General features: G+C 43.7%; 1 protein-coding gene across 4 annotated transcripts in view; it reads right to left on the bottom strand.

The window, feature by feature from the left end:
* ADAMTS12 (ADAM metallopeptidase with thrombospondin type 1 motif 12) overlaps positions 1–21,786 on the bottom strand; it is a 258,947-nt gene that overhangs the window by 97,203 nt on the left and 139,958 nt on the right. For all 4 annotated transcript variants that reach the window (XM_036226114.1, XM_016121979.2, XM_036226115.1 and 1 more), the window contains 7 exons: positions 15,037–15,161; positions 11,193–11,342; positions 7,767–7,910; positions 7,045–7,189; positions 4,987–5,079; positions 3,401–3,546; positions 608–777 (listed from right to left, as the gene is read on the bottom strand). In XM_036226114.1, the coding sequence (XP_036082007.1) occupies positions 608–777; positions 3,401–3,546; positions 4,987–5,079; positions 7,045–7,189; positions 7,767–7,910; positions 11,193–11,342; positions 15,037–15,161 (973 nt within the window). The remainder of the gene's footprint in view (positions 1–607; positions 778–3,400; positions 3,547–4,986; positions 5,080–7,044; positions 7,190–7,766; positions 7,911–11,192; positions 11,343–15,036; positions 15,162–21,786) is intronic.

The following is a 21,786-nucleotide window of genomic DNA, read 5'->3' as shown; positions in this document are numbered from 1 at the left end:
TACCCTTATTAAACTGTCTTACACACACAAGATGCTGATTTCTGGCCCGGAGCTGGCTCTCATTATTTTCGGATGAAAGTCTTCCCACCATCCTTCCCTGTGCTGTTCTCCCCCATGGAATGCGAATGCCTTTTCCTTTTCCTTCTTCGAAAAGAAAGAGCCGAATCTTTCTTAAGAGCTAACTGCTTCCTTGGAAGCTGTCTTTGAAATTATTCCAAACCCACAGTGACTTTTTTTTCTAAATTTCTGCCAAAAATTGCAGTCAGTTCCATATTCTCATCAACATGCATTTTCGTCAGTTACAAAATCCCTGCATGCCCCCATTTATCACTTGGTTGTACCTCAGCTGTTCTGAAGCGAGCCACCATGTTCGGGAAACTTCTCTTTTATCAACCAGAGCTCCGTGCAGACTTGGACATACTTAGCCTTCAACATTTCCTAATCAACTTAACCAGATCAGCGTTTTCACCTTCTAAAATAGAAAACGCCTGATAGTCTAATTCCCTTTTCATGGAACTGTGCAGGGCATCACAGACCCCTGACATATCCAGGCTCTTTGGTGATGGCTGCGGCCCCAGATCTGGAATATACTGTTATGGCTTCTTACCTGGGTTAAAAACTGGAAACCAGTGGTAGAATTCATTCTTGTAGGGAACAGTGTCGAACTCGCTGCACTGCATCTGCCGAAACGTCGGCGTGCCCAGGGGGCAGGCGTGGACGTTGCACAGGCGATAGCGCTTTCTTTCCCCCGTGCAGTACTTCCCGCCAAACTTTGGTCTATAAACGGCACACACAAACTGTTCTGTTAGTGTCCTTAAAGGCCAGCGTCATCCTTTAGAAAGCCCTGGCATCTGGCCATGTTCATTCCTTGCTAAACCAGGTCGGTCCCTCCTGACCCTCAACACTCACCTTTAAAATAAATCCTTTCAATTTTGCGTGTTTTTGTTTGTGTCGTTGCCCATGAATCGTCAGTCCCAAGCCTACAGCTGCCTATTTTGAAAGAGCCTGACCCCTTGTCACGGTCAATCAGTTCCCTGGTCATCAGCTGTGTCTTTACATTTGTTTCCTCCTCTTCATTTCCATAATCACCAAACTAGTCCAGCTCTTCTCTCCATTCCTGTCTCCTCTCTGACCATCCTTTTCCCTCATTCGACCCATTGTGTGCACGGTTATCTGGTGCACATAATTACCTTAATTTAAAAAAAAAAATTGCCTTAATTATTTTAACTTCTTGCTTAACAGATTTTAATGGCGCCCAATGGCCACAGAATCAAGGCCAGCCTCCTGAGTTTGGCTCTCAAGGCCCTCACAACACTGGCTTAATTCAATTTAACGACTTCGCTTCCCACACTCCCCTTCATTTGCACACTGCCCCAGTGATGCGAGCTGACATTTACTATTTGTTTTTTGTGCCTCTGGATAAATTTCTCCTCTCTTAAGTCTCTAAATGTCTACACACTACCTATGTTTTAAGGAGCAAATAAATGCTATCTCCATTGTGAAGTCTTCCTGGAATCCTGCCAGAAGTAATCTCTTTCTCCTCTTAAATGACACTTCATTATCCTTCCATATGTACTTCCTGTACTCAGCACTCCCAAAGTTAGTTCTTTGACCCAGAGTCATATTCATTGACTCCCTGAAGGAGGTATAAGGAATTTCCTTGATATTTGAGGTTAGGCTGGTTTTCTATTTGTTATGACAGAATGACAATCTATGACTTGGAATCCAATTCACTTCCATCTAACAAACATCGCTGAGGGCACATTATGGGCCAGGCCCTGCTGGGTTCTTACCAGACAGCTGACCAACATCAAGGACACAGTCTCAAGGTCACTTGGCCATGCACTGACACGAATCTGTGACCTGAATCACAGAACTGAATGTGTGCCTGCATTTCCACTGGCATTGTTCTCAGTGAACTTAAGCAAACCAGCTACCAAGATCAGACACGGTCAGTCACTTGAGGAGACTTTATGACAAATCGTGCCCTCTGAGACGGGAGTTAGAACCATTTCCCCCTGAAGCCAAATTAGAGAATCATCCTTCCGTTCCTCAACACGGATGTCCCTTTTCTGATAACCACAGGTCCCTGGCCATTCTCTCAGGAAGGGCGCAGACGGTAGCAGCTGACAGGAGGCGGCAGAGCAGATCGCCTCTCTCCAAAATGGAAATCGCTTTTCTGATCACATTGAACTAAACTATAAAATAGATTTTCTGTAAAAAAATAAAGTATAAGAAAGTCCTGGTTTTATATTTTTGAATTTGCAGAAATCTTATATTTAAACAAGCACATTTTATCGAAGGGCAGGATTTTAAAATAATTTTGTCCGAATTCCTCAAATGTACACTTATATGTGTGGTAAATGATAAGTGATAATAATGACTATAATAACTACCATTTACTGAAAATTTTTAGAGTAAACTCTTTACAGGTATTACCTTACTAACCCTTAGAAGAAATGTATTATATATGGAATAGATATATGCATATACACACATAAACAGATACATAATAATATATTTATTAATAAAAAGATGTAAGATTTGGAACTGGGATACCGAGGGAAATGCAATCACATTTTTCACTTGCTTTTTAAAAAATGTGCCTCTTACTCTTCAATGCAGACTATGTAAAGCTGGTTAAAGAAGTTTAATACATTTTCCACTTACAGGAGCCATCGTATGTATACTTTTTAAAAATTATACTTGGGAACTAGCATACCAGCAAATAATGAAATTAAGAATGTAATATAAATTTGGAAAATGAGGGAATTTAAATTTAATTCATTTATAATATCTCTATATAAATCTAAAATACAAAAAAAATAAGCAGTTTGATTAAAAAATTGAAAGCCACTTGTGTATTAACTACTATGGAATCTTTAACATGCTAATATGGATCACTAAGGTTTACAAAATCTTTACCTAAAACATCAAAAATAACAATTCTCAAAAATGTACCTAGCTATATTTTCTTAGTTACCTAAGGGAAGAAAAATATTTTTATAAATTGTATATTCATTATGATCGAAAGAAGGCTACAATCTTGTCAGCAAAATTGAGTCTAACTAATCTCTTACTGACAGAGGGGAGTTATCTAGAAGGATTTAATTTTATAATCTCGTAGAGGCTTTCATTTTGATTGTACTTTTAAAAGAAATTTGCTTGTTTCTCCAAGTGATAGAATCAGCTTATTTATCAAAGTTTCAGTAAGAATCCAGTGCCAAGCCAAAATGAGGCAAAACAAAACAAAACCATTTTCCCCCCATGTTCTATGACTCTTTGGGATCCCTTTGGGAGCCCTCTTAATTTCCCTCAGGAGGCTCGGGGTCACTGATGTCACACTAGCCAAGTCTCCCGGAGCTCATGGAAGGATGCAAACGTTTTTGGCTGGACTTACTCGGGGTTGTTGCAGAGCCTCTCTGCACTCTGGGCTCCGGCCCCACAGGTCCTGGAGCAGTGGGACCAGGGGGACCAGCGGCCCCAGCCTCCGGGAATGCTCTCTGGTTTCTTCCCCACCGTGATGCACTTGCCAGCCATACACCACTGGAAAGGGAGGAGCAGGAGATGTCAGGAAGGTTCCCATAGCATGCCGAGCCAAGAACCCTAAAGTTCAACCCCAATTCTCCCAGAGCGAGCAGGCTTCCTACACTCACAAATCACATGGAGAACAAAAAGAGCTCATAAAACTCCAAGAGCCTTGGGTTTCAGAGTCAGAGAACTTCAGGAATTGAAGAGAACTCTATGGTGCCTAGTTACAGCCAATGCAGAAGTGATTGGCAGATTGCATGCCACGATGTAAATCAACACGTCGCTTTTTTCACTGAGAAAGCCTTGCTATGAGAAGCATGTCAGCTTAGTATGCTCAGTAACATAGTTGTTTAATAACGTAATCGATTTATATTACGTTTCTGGTGCGAGCCCCTAATCTTGTTGTAGAAGAAAACAAACATTTTGCAGACTGGCATTGTGATAACAATTCTTTATAGCTTCTATGGATATTTAATGTCAGCAAAAGATAACTTTATCCTCCCAGAAAAAGTCCACTCATTGCCAAAAAACACTGCTTGTAAAGAATTTTAAGTTCTTTCTAATATCAAGGAAAATTTCTGCTTTCCTGTAACTCTACCTATTGTTTCCAGTTCTGGCCTTTCAAGTGACTCAAAAGAATTCACACTCTCCCTTTTCAAAGCAACCTTTTAACAACTATCGGTTTAGGGGGATGAATACACAAAAAGGAAAACAAAGGAAAATGCATCTTGGTTGTCAGAAGTGGCCGTGTTTCCCGGAGGACTTGGGCATGTTTTATTTGTTGTCCTCATGGCCCCGGTACTTCTGGTCACTGTGTATTTTGATCCAGTTCTATCATCTCAGTGATGGCTCAGGCCATACTCAGGCTGTACAAAGATTCCCACTAAGTGCCTAAGTCCTAGGCCCACTACAAGCCCAAGTGGCTGTGTGGAGCAGTACACATTGCCCTCTCCTCAGGAAGTGTGGAGAACGTCTAACACCCCTGAGGTCCTGGGTGTCTGGCTTTCCTGCTTAGTACAGTGGGCAGAAGTTCAAGAAACACAGTCAGGTCAGATGATGAGAAAGAAGACTGTAAGCGGCCCCAAACTGTCATCTTTGGAAAGAAAGTCTTGGCTTGTTCTTTCCAGTCTTTAAAATGGAGGGAAAAAAAACTCTACATGAAAGTAGAGTTATTATTAAAGCAGATTATTATTGACGGCAAACTCCATAGAAATTCATCAGGGAAAGATGAAACGGGTATTTTGCAAGCGAAGTGTGGGATTGGGCCTCAGCCCTCTCCCCTCAGCTACTCGTTTCCAGTAAAGGCTCAAAAGGTGTAGCGGGAGCGAATCCTTCCCTCTGGCTGCACTGACTATGCGATGCCCATTCCCCCGGAAACACCTGCCCTCCTTCTCAGCCCTCCCCAAGGCCTAGCTCTGCGCCCGCTGCCCTTCCTCCCCCAGCCTGACACATCACCTTCTTCTCGCCGCATCGTGTTCCATCTGCGGCAGCATCCAGCTTTGATCGACAAAAGCCCTTCACCGAGCACCACAGTGTCTGGCAAACGTTCTGGAAAACAGACGTGAGGCTGCGCTTCTTCGCGCTTTCAAAACGTGCACAAAAGCCATTTCTACAGTGACGGTAAGATAGACGCCCTCACCCACGTACCTACCATGATTACTGTCCACCACTCTTGTTGTTTGCTCAGAACGGCAGTGTTCTGAGTGAACGAGAGTGATGGACAGTAATCATTCGAGAAGTCTCAGTTCAAATTTAATGTGGACTTTGCCATCATTCGTAAACAGTGATCTGCAGACCATACTGAGCAATAAGAAAATGGGAGATAAAAGCCATTTCCTAAAAGTTGGGACTGTAATTTCGATATATGTGGCACAATATTTTCCCTTAGGCAAGGTAACTGGTGACGTTAGGCATCATAAGCCAGACAGAGAAAGATAAATACCATACGATTTCACTTATGTGCAGAATCTAAGGAATAAGAACAAAGGAACTGAAAACAGACTCACAAGCATAGAGGGCAATCTGGTGATGGCCAGAGGGGAGGGGGCTGGGGGCTGGGAGAATGGGGTGAAGGGTTAAAAAGGTACAAATTCGCAGTTGATAGATGGTTACGAGGATGGGGAGCATGGCATGGGGAACGCATCAGCAGTAATGGAATGGCTAGGTGGAGAGCCAGAGGGGAGACAGCGTAATCGTGGGGATTGTTTCATAGACTGTATAAATGTGTCACCAATGTACTGTATGCTTGAAACTGATAATAACATCAAATAGAATGGTAAAAGAAAAAGGTCAATCCAAAAACTGGATAGAAGGCATCTGAGCAGTTGCGCCTGCTCACCGCAGGATATGGAAACTGTTCCACCTAGGAAACCTCGTCTTCTTTACTTACTATGCAAAGCAGCCAGCTTGTTTTCTCTGTCAGACTCTAAGAAAGGAGACCAATCAGGGGACGACTGCGGTCCTCTAGCAATGGGTAGATTTTAGAGATATTTAGGAGGCAGAATTGGCATAATTCAGTAACCAGTTTTTTTTTTGTACCAATTTTATCGTCTCTGTTCAGCTTTGCTTGTTCTAAGCACTTATTTACTCCCTCCTCAAAGTTCTTTCTATATGTCTCTTTCTGTCTTTATCTCACTGTATTGAAATTTTCCCATTTGCCTCCTCCACCAGAGCACCAGCTCCTCAAGGACAGAGACTCTGTCTTATTAATCTTGGAGTGCTCCATCTTTTTCATCTTATTCGGTGCTCAGCACAGAAACTGGCTTGTCCATGCCTATGTGTTAACGATGATACTTTAGCACTAAAAGGGCATGAGGTCAGAGAATAGTCAAGATCCAGACTACACAGAAATGCTGCAAAAAGAAGCTGGGACTTTCTCCTGTGATCGGTGGCGACTGTGAGGGCACAGTAGAGCCACGTTAGATTAGTGTTTTTGAAATAACTTGAGAAACAATGTGGGCAGGGGAGAGATCAGGGAGGAGGTAATTACAATAGCAAGGAGAGAGGACGAGAGACCATCAGTGGGAAGGAAAAGGACATGACAGAGCCACAGCCTCTTTAGGAGGTTAACTGTCAGGGCTGCCTTATCATCTGGATGCTGAGAACAAAGGAGAAGAATGGGCTGGGGATGAACCTTTGTCCTACCTTGGGATCTGGCGATGCTCTTCAACTGGATGAGAAATTCAGGAAAGGGGGCAATTTTAGGGGTTAAGTTTTTTGCTGTGGAGTTTGTAGGTTTGAATTGCTGTGATTCTTGAAAATCACTATAAAATTTTTTTCACCACCATCCAGTTGCAAAGGATTGCTGACTCCGCAGAACACCGAGGAGGTAGGGTTGAGGCATATAAATGACCTCAACATCAATCCTTCTGCCTTCTAGACACCTTGCCATGAACAGTTTCCATTTCTGTGGGTCTTCAAATTTCCAAATATTTCCCTGGCCCTTCCTTCAGCACGTTGGAGACCCCAAGCCCTGCACATACCCACCAGAGGCGCCAAGATACCAAGACTTACTTCTACTTCCTGGCAGAAGGTGGCATTGGGGCCATACTGCAGCTGGCATTGGTGGTGAACGTCATAGATCACTCCAGGGGCAATGACCTTGGACTTCAAGCCTTTCTTCTGGGGGACGTCATCAAGACAGAACCCCCATCCTCGGCTGAAAACAAGTTCATAGATGTGAGAGCAGATGTCTACAATTTCCTTCATCTTTAGTCTTTCATTCAACAGAAACTTCCATCCCTCTAGTTTACTCTTTGTCCTTTAAGACAACTTTATTGCTACAAGGCAGAGAGTCCTCCAGGCTCACAGCGGTTGTTGCCTAAAAGAAAATACAAACCCCAGCCCACACCATCAGTTCAGGTGTGATCTAGGAAATATAAACAGCGGTAAAATTAGAAAATCATGATCTTACCCCCATTGGGGTTTCGGTGACCACTTCTGACATATCCTGGTTGTTCCTACAGGTCCCTAAGGACCTAACACCCACTCAACTCATCAAGAGCCACCTTGAGACAGCAGCAAGTAGGGGGACAGGGTGTTTACTTGGCTGTGGCTAGAGGGAAGAACTTACCTAGATCTCAGGGTTAGAAAGCAGAAGTGACATCCACCCCTTTAGACGCCACCCTGGTACCGTGACCTGTGAGAGGAACTGAGACTTCTCCAGGTCTCAGGTAAAACTCTAGGCTACTTCCAGCTTAACGAGAGCCCAGTAAGCCTGTCCTGAGACCACTTACTCCAGGAAGCGGGTGACATACTCCTTGCTGCACTTGGACCACGTCAGCGGGGTGGGATTGTATTGCAGCTGGCGCGACATGATGTACGGGTGCCTGCCCACGGGCTCACAGTCATTCTCCTTCCCGTCGTGCTGGATGCCGAAGCTGTAGAAGGCACAGGGCACAAGAACATCAAGGAGGCAGCGGGCAACAGGGAGAAGACCTTGGTTTCCCCAACGCGAAAATATCCACGAAGAGCCACTGTTGTACAGGAGGCATCTGTTTACGAAGCGGGACTTTGAAACTGGAGGGGAATAGCTAATTTTCAGCTAAGAAGTACAGGGAACATTTGAGGCATGGCTTTGCCTCAAATATGCAACCGTGGGAGCCGTGGGGCTAATTCCAAAAATTCTTTTGGCAGAAAGCTAGGAGCTCCCAGCTTGGCTTTCTGCGTCTAGAGACAGGAAAGCAAATCTTGCCTCAAGTTATATTCTTCCTCCTGCTGCAGTAACCACAGCACAAAAGAGCAACCTGCCCCCTACACCTCCCTTCTCCTTTTTCATCATAATTTAAGAGAGAGCACGAAAGGGGACGCCTACGGGAGACTTTGTTAAAGGCCACAAGCTTTGAGTGGATGGATTTCTTTCTAGTATTACTACGAGAGTCCTCCAACATCACAGACCTCAGGGAGACCTCGTATTCAGTGGTTAAGAGCAGGATTCCCACAGACAGATGGTCTGGATTGGAATTCTGGCTGAGCCACTTAATGATTTGTGTTACTGAACCTTGCTCAGCTTCAACGTCCTCTTTTAGAAAATGGAGCAGTCGTCATCGTGTAGGATGAGATTTGAATGGAATAAAGTTTGAAAACCACTTAGCCAGGTGCCTGGCATATAACAAGGGCTTCCTAAGTTAAAAAAAAAAAAATTATTGCTGTTTTAATCATTGTCTAGCTAATTTTCCTCTGTTAGATGAGGAAGCTCACAGTTGGAGATTTGTCAGAAGTCACACAGCTAGTTAGGGACTAAACTGGGTCTTCTGCAGATCTCTGTGCTCCTATTTCGGGGCTCTCATCTGTATCTCACTTCTGCTCCCTGACCTGTAAAGCAGCCCTGAAAGGCTGTAAGAACTTACCTGTCCACCACAGCAACAGGGTGCCTGGGAACCAAGCAAACTCAGGAATGTCTGTTTATAAGCCTAGTCCTCAGGATCACCCCAAACTGCCTTCTGAGATCTCAACAAGACTCTCTCCACTGGGGTCTGTCTGTCTGCTTATTGAATACTTACGACCTAGAGATGTTGGCTCAAATTTTTAAATGTGAACAGAGGAAATTAGGACCTTTCACTCTGCTAGTGAAATTCAACCCTCTGCCATGCAAGTGCACATCCAACTTTAATAAAATCTCCCGATCAACATCAGCAACTCTTGCCGAGAATAGTCCTGAGGGGATTTAGAGGTTTTCTTGTGTTTTTTAATGCATTATGATGTTATTGATTTACATTTCATATGATTACAAAACTCACAAAGGAGTCAGAATATTCATCTACAAAGCCCTTACCACTCACCCACAAAGAATGTGATTCAATGAAAACTTCTTCCTGAGCAGGCAGGCTTTCCCCAGGCGGTTGCAAATCCAGTCTTACTCAGCTCATGAAGTATTCCACAAGTTCACCTGCTCTATAATTAGCAAATATCTCAGAAGCATCTTCTGCTTTGAGCAAAAGTTTCTTGGGAAGCTCCTAAAGTTTTCTCTCTTTCGGCTTTGTGTCCTATTAAATAATTTTTCTATCACTCAGATGCAAGCTTATGTGTCCTCTTGCAACTTTCTCTTTCTTATCAGTGACTCTAAACTTTTTTTTGCCACTTAAAGATAGTTGTCTATTTAGGTCACTTGTACATGGCTCGATGCCCTCTTTTAAAAAATTAAACTTCTTATTTTAAGATAATTCTAGATTTGGATGATAAACGGAAGCTGTCCGACTTTGGGTACATCATGAGAAGGCAAGGTTCTTAGGAAAAGACGGTTATGTGGGGAAAAAGAGAAGGAAACGGAAAAAGAGGAAGACTACATATGAGGTGGAATGACCCTAAAAAGGAAGCCGTAGGCATAAATCTACAGAGTTGAGCAGGGCTGATGAGGTCAGGGCATTGTGGACATCACTCATTCATTCAGTCGTCAGGAGCTGGAGCTGATGCACTGGCATGTAACAACACGTCACATTTACCTCCCAGGGCTTTTTAGTAAGGATCAAAGTAATCACAGTGCCTAAGAGACTCCCTAGTTCAATCTACTCATTTCACAGATGAAGAAACAGGTGTAGAGAGGTAACAGAGATTATCTAAGGTCATAATATTGGTTGACGGAAAAGCCAGAATAAACACTCACTTTTCCCAACTCGCAAGCTGATACTCTCGTTTTGTACTGGAGGTAAAAACATTTTTGAAAAGGTCCAACATTACATGAGAAACTGGTGAGAAAGCCCAGGTCAGAGAGGCCAGGCCTGGAATAATCCAGTCTCCAGAGTTCTTCGTAGACCCACTCCTCTTCCGGCTGTACACTCAGAATACCCTCCAGCGCCCGGCCTCCTTCTTTACGGGGCGGGGACCCAGGCTGGCGGCTACGTGACAGGGAGGGGGCACAGCTGGGTCATTTACGTGGCTCCCCACTCTGAGTCTCTAATTAGTGTGATGCGCTTTATTCACGGTTTGTAAAGAGACCAACACGTTAAGTTACACGTAAGCTAAAGCTCTTTCCTCCAGTGGAATCTGGAGGATACAGAACCCTCTTTATCCCTTCATAAAACATTCTGAAACCTGCTTTCAGTGAATTCGGCTTACCAAACTCACATATTTTTGTGACAATGTAGACCTCCTAACTGACATTTGCTTGATGATCTTTCCAAGCTTATAGCAGTTTTCAACGTCTTATTCATTCGGTGTTCCCACACGCACACGCACACACACACACACGCATGCACGCGCACATAAGTAAAATGGGGCTAACAATAGTATCTACTTCATAAGGTTGTTGAGAGGATTCAATGACACAATGCAAAGTGTCTGGCATAAAGTTGGGTAAGGTCTGTGACTTTTTAGTGATATCATTATTATTTCATAAGACAAACAGGATTGTTACTCCTGAATTAACTGAGTTAAAGCTTATCTCCTCGCTTCTGCCCACCTCATTCTAATTCAGAGAATTGCAGTGGCCCCTGATCCTGTGATACAGATGGTACACGTGGTCAGGGCAGAGAAGACACTGGACTCCTTAAAGTGTGTAATTATCCCCACTGCACAGACGAGGAAGCAGAGATTCGGGAAGGTGAGTCCCAGGCCACAGTGCAGTCTGACCCCCCTGATGCCCTGTTCAAGGTGTTTTCCATTCCCTCCTCTGTCTGGTCACGATGCGTGAACATGGCGAGATCTCGGTTTCCTCGGCCCTTTACCTGTGTCCAAGCTCGTGGGCAATGGTGAAAGCCAGAGGAAGGCCCGAGTCTTCATTGATGTTACAGCTTCGGTGAGGCTGGCACATTCCTGACAAGTGAGACAGACCCAGGGTCTCGCAGGGGCGGTTGACACCGGCACAGATGTCTTTCCTGAAAGCAGAGAACGGAGATGGACAGGCGGCCAAAAAACACCTGCAAAATCCCTCCAGGAAAGGAAGAAAAAATCTAGATATGAATCCTCATTCAATATAGTCTATAAAGCATGACTAAAATAATTTTTTAAAGTCCATATTTTGAATTAAGATTATTCTGATTTCACGTCTTCATTACTGACTCGCACTAACATCTAATGTCTAGCAAATGTTTTATTTTGAGTTGCTTTTGCTCCTAATCTCAGGAGGCCAAATTATATTATTTGCTCAAGAAGAGAAAGATAGGCTGAAAACTGAAGTTAATAGGAACTTTTAAGTAGGGAAGGGACAACAAGCAGTAGCTGAGGTTTTTCAAATGTGAAATCCTTTTTTTTTTTCCTGAAGTCTGTGCTCAAAACTCATCTAAAAACGTTTTATCATTCATGAAAAACGCAGGTGATCCCATCAACCCATCCAGAGATCAAACCAATTTCCTCTCCAGCTCCACTACCCTAACAATAATGCTTACGGGAGAGGATAAACACACGAATTCACATAGAGAGTGAGAGAGAGAGAGAGAGAGAGAGAGCGCGCGCGAGAGAGAGAAAGGCATTTTTCCTCTTTTCACCAGGACATTATTTCCCTACCCTAGAAAAAGAAAGAGTCCAGGATCTCATAAAATACTAGTGACAGCCTTTAAATACAAACGTGTGCTCCCACATCCTGGTAGGGACTGCTTCAGTCACTGACAAGGGCTTTGAAAGAGCTGTTTGTTAATTAGTCATTTGGTTTTCTTCGGTTCAAGAAGAGCTCCTTGTCAAGGGTGTCTAGCACAAATGCCAACAAGATCCTGATTTTTAGTTAGTTGCAGATCTTCAGCTCATAGGTTTTGAGTGAGCACCATTTCCGGTGACAAATCATCTGCTTTTTGTGTCTGTTGGACCATCGAAAAGATTCAGGCTTTGAAAACCCCTGGACATTCTCAATTCTCCAGGTGGCAAAGGCTGGGACAACGGGACATCAAAGAGCAGCTCGTCTCTCAGAACCTGTGACACAGACATGCATCCCGACTCACACCAACAGCGGCACTGCTGGGCGGTTCCGCATCGGACAGCTAGGTTGGCTCATACAGTCTGATCATTCTCAATAATTTCTGGGTCTGCAGGGCCGACCAAATACTTTCCACCTCTACTGCAAGATGTGCTTGTTACTAATACTATTTTATTCAAAAAGTCTAGGTCTGTACGGAGCTGCTGGGGAGGGATGAATGGTGCTCACTGCTAATTCGCCAACCTTCTCATTTTAACACTGTGAAGTTAAGTCTGTTCAATGACTGTTTCTTGAGTGTTTACAAAGCACCTAATGCTAAAGAGGGGAAAAGAGGGTGACAAAAGAATTGTAGGAATATGGTTTTTTCAGGTAAGGACCTTCAGCTCCCAAAAGGGCATGAGCTCTACCTCCCCATGCCCTGGGGATACAGTAAGAGAAAACATGCTTTGGTATGCGGCCACTAGTCCCATTTTATGGGTTGTTCCAAGCCAAAGCTTCTTTCTACTAATGCAGCTCCATAGAGAACACTGTTACAGTGAACCTCAACACAGTCCTCAGAGACAAGCTCAGTCTTACACCTCCCTCCTGATCCTATCTATTTCTTCAGACCAGAGGTTCTCAACAGGGCGTGGTTTTGTGCCCCACTCACTTTTAGGGGACATATGGTAATGTCTGGAGACAGTTTTTGTTGTCATGACTTAGAGGGAGGTGCCACTGGCATCTCATGGATAGAGGCCAGAGATGCTGTTAAATATACTATGATGTACAGAGCAGCCCCTCACAACAAAGAATTATCCAATCGAAAACGTCGACGGGCTCAGGGTGAGAAATCCTGCTTCAGAAATGGCAGTACTCTCCACTGTCTAGGAGCTGGTGAGGTTCATCACACACTGAAACCAGACCCATGTTCTAGGAAGAAAAAAATCATAACAAGAAAAAAAAAAAAAAAGAGTGAGTCCCTTCTATTTTGATTGGGTAATAGTTAAGAGCATGGCTACCGGGGTCAAACCACCTGGATTTAAGTCCCGCCTTTACCTGATAATGGCAATGAGATTTGAGGCAAGTGACATAACCAAGCCTCAGGTTCCCCATCTGTAAAATAGGGATGATTGATAGTAGTCAACTACCTGTGTTCCTGTGGGATTAAATGTAATGATGATTGAGCAGATGCAGCGCAGTGCTTGGCCCACGGCAAACACTGCACAAATGCCAGCCATCATGAACACATTCATTTCTTCACATGAGAATGAACAAAGTCTTTCTGCTTTCAGGGATAGAAAAGAGACAGAGCTGAGTCACAGCTTCCAGGAGGCCAATGCTGGTCCTGGAACCCAGGGTTCTTGCCTGTAGAGATGTCCTGCCTGGACCCCAGTCTTCTCCTGGGTTCTGCTCAGGCCTGCAGTGTTCCCTGGCTGCCTGCTGACTGCCCATGGGTCCCCCTAAAGCCCCCGGGCTTACCTTCCACAGCCCTACTAACCTATTTCCCAGGGGAACCACTGATCAACTCAAGGTGCATAGGTCCTAATGAATCTAAGGTAGCAGGTTTATGCTACGGACTTCTTTTGGAACATGTCTGCATTCAACCAAAGTTTTGATACTTTCACTCGAAAGAGTGATGCTCATGGTTGAAGTTTTTGGTCAGGGTAAGGCAGACATGTGGATGGGATATGGGCCGACTATCATGCCTTATAAGCATCTATGCACTGGGAAAACCCTGTCAAAGGGAGAGATGACAGGGGCAGCCGTCCTCTGTAGGGGCAATGCACACATCCAGGGCCTTCCAGTGTGTGAGGTTCTCTCTGGCCGAAGGGCCAGGCCAAGGGGCCTCTTCTATTGCATATCCCTGGGTTTCTGGATGTCCCTGAATCATCATGGGAGTGCCCACGAGAATTTACGTCTCCCCATGAAAGTAAGATCTTCATTTGCCTAGATTTAAACAGTGTCGGGCATGCAGTAGCTGCTCAATAAATATTTATTGAATCAGTGAGCAAACATAGCCTTCCAAGAGCCTGGGTTTTAGGTAAGTTCGCTAGCTTTTCACAGCTGAGTCCTAGGAGTTTAGATGATTCTTATCAGCACCAGGGGGTTTTTCTGTGGTAAGAACAAAATGGTATCTTCATGAGGGTAAAAGGAGTAAGCGAACCACTCTGCCTGCTCAGGGGAGGACCCGCTCCCCGTATTCTGTCCTCAACATCAGGCAGAGATGGGTTTGCAAGGAGGACTGATATCTGTAGAAATAGTTGCATGTTTCTAAACTGGAGGAAACTTTAAAAATAAAATAAAATAAAGGGTCAGGAATCCCACAGTTAAAAGTAACCAGAGTCTTTAATGAGGATCTGCAAACATGCTTCCTGACTGTTTATAAAGCTGCTTGGAAAAGCCGGCCTTCGACATGACATCATCACTGGGATAGGAAAGAGGCCTGCATTTTGCCAGCAGATGTGGTTTATTAATGCAGCAACTTTTGTCCCATTTAGCAAGTTTGCTAACTGGCCCTTTACTGGTATGCAGGTCAGGAATTGTCTAGATTGTAGAATCTACCTTTGAAAAGGACCAAGAGCAGCACAGAATAGATATCCATGAGTTTGAATACCTGGCAACCCTTCCACCTGCCAGCCCTCCCTGCCTTGCAGTCCCTGGCTTCCCCATAGTCTCTGGGGTACCTGGTGAGAAGGACAGCCACATCATGATGGGCAGGGTTGAGGTCACTCTTGGGATTGATGCTCTTCTGCCACTTACAGAAGCTGGACAGTGTCTTCTCTGCGTGGTGAACTATTTTCAATCCTTGCTGGAGACAGAAGAGAAAAGATTGGCGTGCGTGAGTTTACTGTGGTCAGGGCCCATCCCATTAGTCCCCAGAAGCAGGTGAGCCTTGGGCAGGTGCTTGGGCAGGTGCTGCAGACATCTGGGGGAATTTGGCAGAGGCCGGCTCAGTCCTCCAGGCTAACCCCTGCTCTAAATACTATTACTCTCATGACTTCCACTATAAGAACCTGAAGGGAAGAACTACAGGATAAAAATGACCACTGGGACAAGTAGCCCTTGAAGAAAAATTAAATATATATTAGCAAAGGCCAGCGGCTGTTTGAAGTTCTACTTCCAGTGGCTCTCTGTTCCTGAGCCAATACAACTCCAAAGACGCATTTTTATTTCTAATGCAAAATCGATATATATATATTTTTTAACAAAAAAGCTTCTTCCTTTCATGAGGTATTCCGCAAAGCTGGGGTTGCCTTGGATATTTCCTTGGTTTCCATCTTGGTTTGACATGTATCAAACCAATGGCAGAGGGTCAGGATCATTAGAACCTGATAGGGCGCTGGTTGTCTGACAACAATTAAGACCCTGTAGAAGATGCCCCCAGGCTGCAGCTTCAGGGGCTCCTGAGTCATCCACCTGGCCCACAGTTACTACTGGGGATGGGAGGAGAGGGTTTGTTCTAAAATAACTAGATGAACACTTGTCCAATAGGGGAGAAAGAAAAAGGAATAACCAGCTCTAGAAGGAACTCCAGTATCAATTTTAGAAAGTCCTTTCCCTCGCCCCATTTCTTTGCCGTCTCTCTATAGAGCTATCCCTGGTGCAGGGTGGATTCTACCTGGAGAATAACTATCACCATTGGCTCTCATCTGTGTCTCTCCAACAATCTATGATCGTGCTTCTCTGCTTTTCTGTGTCTCGTTACACCCACATCCAAATCAGGCAAGACCTGAGAGGCCTCGGTGGCTTGTTAGAGGTACTCTCAGGTACCCACTCATGCTAATGAACCAGCACAGACCACCTTGCATTCATGAAAACACGGAAAGGCGGCTCATCACTTGTGAAAACTTACACTGTTAGCATAATAAATTTAAATAGAAGTAACAGACTTCATTATTTAATAATCTTTATTATGACATGATCTAGCGCAATGGAATATGGTGGAGGAAGAGGAGTTCTCCAGGACCAGCTGGGCACAGAGCAGTCAGCCTCCTCGTCAACCAGTCTAGCTATAGCCAGAATAGCAACCTACCTAGCGGAACAAACAGCCCACACTCACCTTAAAGCACTGGCCAGGTGGCATGAAGCACGAGTGGAAAGGGAGGAGAAAGGAATGGAGAGAAAGAAAGGAGAAAGAAATAAAAGAGAGGGAGGAGGGAGGATGGGGAAAGAGGAAAGGAAGGAAGAAAACATTTCTTGATCATACTATGTGTCAGAGATTTTCATATATGTTCTGTCGTTTAATTGCATCTTCTCAGCATTCTTTGTAAAGGAAGCATTATTATTTTCATTATATAATAAGAGGAAATTAAACCTCAGAGAAGCGAAGAACTTGCTGGAGGTCTTTCAGGTTAGGTACTGAGTCACAGAAAAGAAGAACAAAGGCTCCTAGACGAAGCTGTGGTTCTAACTGGTGACCGGCCTCACTGGAATGGTACCTCAGTTCTAGCTTCAATATTGTCCTTTTATTGTCCTTTTATACATTGGCTGGACTCATCATTTTGAAAGACCTGACAGACCAAACCATGTGTGTCTGTTTAAGGAAATATGAATGTTGATATACTCTTGATAGACACAATGTGGATGGATCTCAAGGGAATTCTGCTGAACGAAAAAAAATACAGTCTCAAGAGGTTGTAAACCGTATGATTCCACTTACATAACATTCTCGAAATGACAAAATTACAGAGATGGGAAACAAATTAGTGCTTTCCAGGGAAAAGGTCAGTAGGCAGAAGGGGAGGATCCACTCTCCCTCATTCCTGAACCAAATTCAGTGTCAGCAAGGACGCATAACCATCATCAAGAGAAAACAGTCATTTTCCAGATGTTGCAGCATGAACTCTGCCTCCAGCTTTCCCACCATTCGGAAGAGCCCATTTCCCTGAAGGCCCTTAGGAACTACACATCCAGTCCTCTCGTTTAAACTGCGAGGAAATCCAGGACGGAGAGGAGCAGACCTTAACCGAGTCACACAGCAGGTTTTGGCAGAGCAGGGCTTAGCTCTCAGGTCTGCAGCGACTAGTCCAGAACTAGTGGTTTCCAAACTATTAAAGACTTTGCTAATTTTTTTTTTTCACTTTGAATAACTGGAAAGCTTGAGCTATTCACCAATGCATGATTATAGCTTAGTTCTACTCCCCCACCTTGCAATCCCACCCCCGGCAAGGGGAAAAACACATGCAGAGACCCTCCACTTCCAAGATCCCCAACTCTCTGTCCTCCGCTTACTCTCTGACCACTTCTCAGGCCCTTCCACAAGCTCTTCTTCTGTCCTTCTCTGGCTCATTGTTTAGTTCATTTTCAATCAGTTCTATTTGGAGAAATCACCTATATGCTGTTGACTCCCAAATCTATATCTCATTCCCAACCTCTCCTAGAATTCAACCTTAGGTATCCAAATCTTCTGGAGGACACCTCCTTCTGGATGGCATCACAGGTACCCCCCAATTCAGCATCCCTGAAATCCTTTCTCCCCACGTTAACCTGCTGCTCTTCCTGTATCCTCTGACTTAGTTACAGGAACCACCCTCGACCCAGGTGCCCAATCTAGAATCACCAGCATCACCCTAGTGGCCTCCTCTCCCCCTACATTCTGCATCCCAATCTGTCATCATGTGCTGCCAATTTGATCTCTTCTTCATCTTTACTCTCAACTGCCGGAGCTCAAACCCACATCGTTTTATGCTTGGATTTGTGCTTGTAGCATCTCTCATTCTCCTTCCTTCTTCCTTGCTCTCTTTGCTGTTGCCAGGTCAATCTAGTCAAAACCAAAGTCTGCCCATATCACAACCCATGGCTCAAGGCCCTTCAAAGTCTAGCCTCCAGGAAGCTCTCCCTTCATTTGCAACCTCACGGTTATACTTTAGCAACATTCAAACTGCTTATAGTACCACTCCTCCCACCACAAATTTCCATACACTATGCTATTTCTTACCTTGCTTTCTTCAAGCTGCTCCCTCAACCTAGAATGTCTTTTTCTTATCTCTTCTTGCCTTTAACCGATTCAACATTTATTCTTTAAGATTTGATTTGGGCATTTTCAAGACGCCTTCTTTGCTCCCAGTCTAAATTAGAAAATGATCAAATCGTGTGCCTATCTTCCTCCTTATCTTCTCCAGAACAAAGACTGAAGTTTATTTATCTCCTTATCTCAGGCACTGCACATAGCCTGGAACACAGCAGGTATCCAGACAAAACTGAGGACTCACACCACCCCGTCAAGGAATGGAGACAAGGTGAAGAATGTATCTATCGACCCAGACAAAAGTGAAGATTACGTGAGTGAGAGGTTTTGCAGTGAGTGAGTCAGTAAAAAGGCAAGATATTCTGGTGATTAGGGAAGAGCAGAAGCTTGACAATAAAGCAGAAAAGTCTGTAATAATAATTCTGCTGCCTGTACTAGGAGCTGTTAGAAGGCAATTCTACATGGGTCTCTCATGTATCTTCATATCATCTGAGCAAAGATAGCTTTTATATCTTTTCAAGGATGCTGTATAACAAACAACCTTAAAAGATAATCTCCCTCCAGGGAAGAGGGTAGATTTATTTGCTGTCTAGAATAAGAAAGATAACGGCTCCTTTGGGGCAAAAGTTGGACAAGTTTGCTTACAACTCTCATGAAAGGATTTGGGTTTTCTTATCTTGGGCTTCTCAGTTGTGATAAAACTGTGTGCACAGCACCCACCTTGGCTGCCAGCATCACCCATGTGGGGCTTACGGGACATGAGGCTCAGGCCACATGTTACTCTTTGAGTAATAACATCCATTGTCTCTGATCCAAGAGTCTCACATCTTCAACCAGCAACACATCCATGAAAGTGTAGCAGGATAACTTGTTAGCTCATAAGGAGAGTAATAGCTAAGACCCTTCAGAGTTCCTGACAGGGATGAGGAAGAGACTGGAGAATAGGTGATCGAGCAGAAAGTAGTGAGAACTATGTTGAGGTTTGACCATCTAAATACGAGTTGGGTCTGCACGGTCGTTAAGATTTTTCTAGCAGCTGAATTATTGGGGAGGAAGTAAAGAAAGGCAAAGACACTGAAAAATTAATAAATGTCACCAGAAGGGAGTCTTCTCACACTTCAACATTCTTATAAGAGCAATTCTGGAATAACCTGTGGTACAGTCATTGAAGAGAAAAAGAAACGTTAGCGTCCAAACTCTAACCTCAAAATCTTGCTTGCTTTTCTCCGTAGTGCATTTGTCAGTTCCTCTTATAAACAAAGCAAGTGCACGAACAGCTGAGTTGCTGATCACTTGCAGCTGGGTTCCCTGCCCCTGTGTAGAATTTTCCTCTACAATAGGTGCATTAGCACAAGTTCACTGACAGGGTCTTCGGGAGACTTTACTATTTTTCTACTAAATGTCATGACCCTTCCAGGAGGTTCGAAGTGAGCACGATTTTTTTCAGCCTCCTCATTTAGCTTATTGAATGCATTTGATCATAGGAGACTTGGAAAGAGTAATTAGCTAGGCCTCCCTACCACGCAGCCCTAAGCACACACCAGACGAAAAGAACTTCAAGAGACTGTGCTGGTTCTCACTGACCATGGTGAGGCCTGTGCCAAACAATTTCCATAACACTCCCTCATAATTATTGGAGATTGTCGAAACAAGCCCCCCATCCACACTATTTTTTTTTCCTATTTCTTTTGTAAACAAAAATAAATTTCTTGTTTTGCTCTTTCATCGTTTTTCTCTCACCTCATTTATCCAAGCAAGTCCAATTTACTTACCACTTTCCTTTTCCTATTCATTTGAATAGGTGGCCTTATAGGACAGGCAGATGACCTAGAGGACAGCAATAACATCTCAGAGAAACAGGCGTGAATGGGAGGCAGAAAAGGATTTTGCAAGAACATGGCCTTTATTACAAGTTGTCCTGTCTCTTTTTAAGCTTTCTCTATAATAAAAATAAAAATCTTGTATTGACTTCTTTGAGAATTCCTGGTAGTGGCTTTTGATTTAATGTGCAGTTGGACCATGCTTTGTTAGCCAAGCTTAAGTTCTTGGAAGAAAGAGAATGCGCAGAAAAGAGAAATGTAGTGCAAAGTTTAATCTGAGCAATTCCCATGTGCTTACCAAATAACTCACCTGACTATCATAGGGGAAGATATTTGATTAAAAAAAAAAGTGGCGAGCCAATATTTTTAATATTTATCCTGAAAGAACGACAATTGTATAGATTATTATGGACACACAAACCACCTTGGGGGCAGGAGAAATCATTCGCCTACCCAAATCTTCAAAGTTTAACACATTTTTAACTCCAGAGTCTCACAGAAGTGAACCCAACACTAAATCATTCCAAGACCAAAAGGGAAATTCTCTGTGAAAACAGTCATCTCCTACTTGACTGTCAGCCCTACTGCCGTTTCTTCCGGCATGACACCTTCGGACCCAACTTCTGAATGGCACAGTGAACTGGCCTATCTGACTTTATCCCAACTCACACGCATCCCAGTTTTGTCTCTATCCTGTTTTTAAAAGAAGTCCTCAATCTCTTATGATCCTAATCTTATCCTTTTGGCCTTTTATTTTCCTTCAAGGACTTTGGCACAGTTTCCTCATCTGTGAAATGAACAGAATAGTAACAAGTTTACAGGGTGGTTGTGGATCTGAATGATGATGATGATGATGATGACGATGATAATAAAAATAATAAGAATGATACTAACAAGTATATTTATTGAGTGTTTCCTACAAGCCAGATACTATGCTATTACATGGATTAACAAGTTCGATTCTCATGGCAACTCTATAAAGTAGATACTATTATCCCCATTTTACGAAATGGAGATATGGAGGCACAGACAAGTAACCCACTGAGATTATACAGCTAGAAAGTGGTGGGACTAACTATAAAGCTTCTACTTTCCATGATGTCAGTTGCTTATGAGAGTTGAAGAGGCAAGAGCCAAAGGGAAGAGTCTAGTCCTATCCCTTACTCTTGACCCACGAGGGGAGCAGAGAGGCCAGCGAATGAATTGGTCTAAAGAAGAAAGGGCTAGAGGCCAATTTTGTCATCTTCAGTTTCCACTAGTCTGAAACATGACTACCTAAGTTTTTAAGAAAGCCTCTAGGATGCTCCAAAGTGAGTATCATGGCAGACTACTCTCATTTATTCTCAAAATGTGATGAAAATCCATAGTGGTTTTTACATGGCATAAGAGAGAGAGAGAGAGAGAGAGAGAGAGAGAGAGAGAGAGAGAGAGAGAGAGACTGATTAACCACAGTGTCTCTTGAATCTACCACAGGAAATGAAGTCCAAAATGCTGTTAGCAGTCATATTTGGTCAGAAGAAGAAAGATTAGAGTTGAAGAAAGTTGCTGATGGAAGAGACCTACCTCAGCGACCCTGTCTCAGTATTCTTCACCTCATGTCACTTGTCACTTTCCCCAGAGCTCCAGAGTCATGTCTCTAATGCCTT

This window comes from Rousettus aegyptiacus, unplaced genomic scaffold (genome assembly GCF_014176215.1).
Source record: "Rousettus aegyptiacus isolate mRouAeg1 unplaced genomic scaffold, mRouAeg1.p scaffold_m13_p_8, whole genome shotgun sequence".
Classification (NCBI taxonomy): Eukaryota; Metazoa; Chordata; class Mammalia; order Chiroptera; family Pteropodidae; genus Rousettus; species Rousettus aegyptiacus.
Note: the sequence above shows the minus strand (reverse complement) of the source record. Positions and strands in the feature narration are given on the sequence as shown.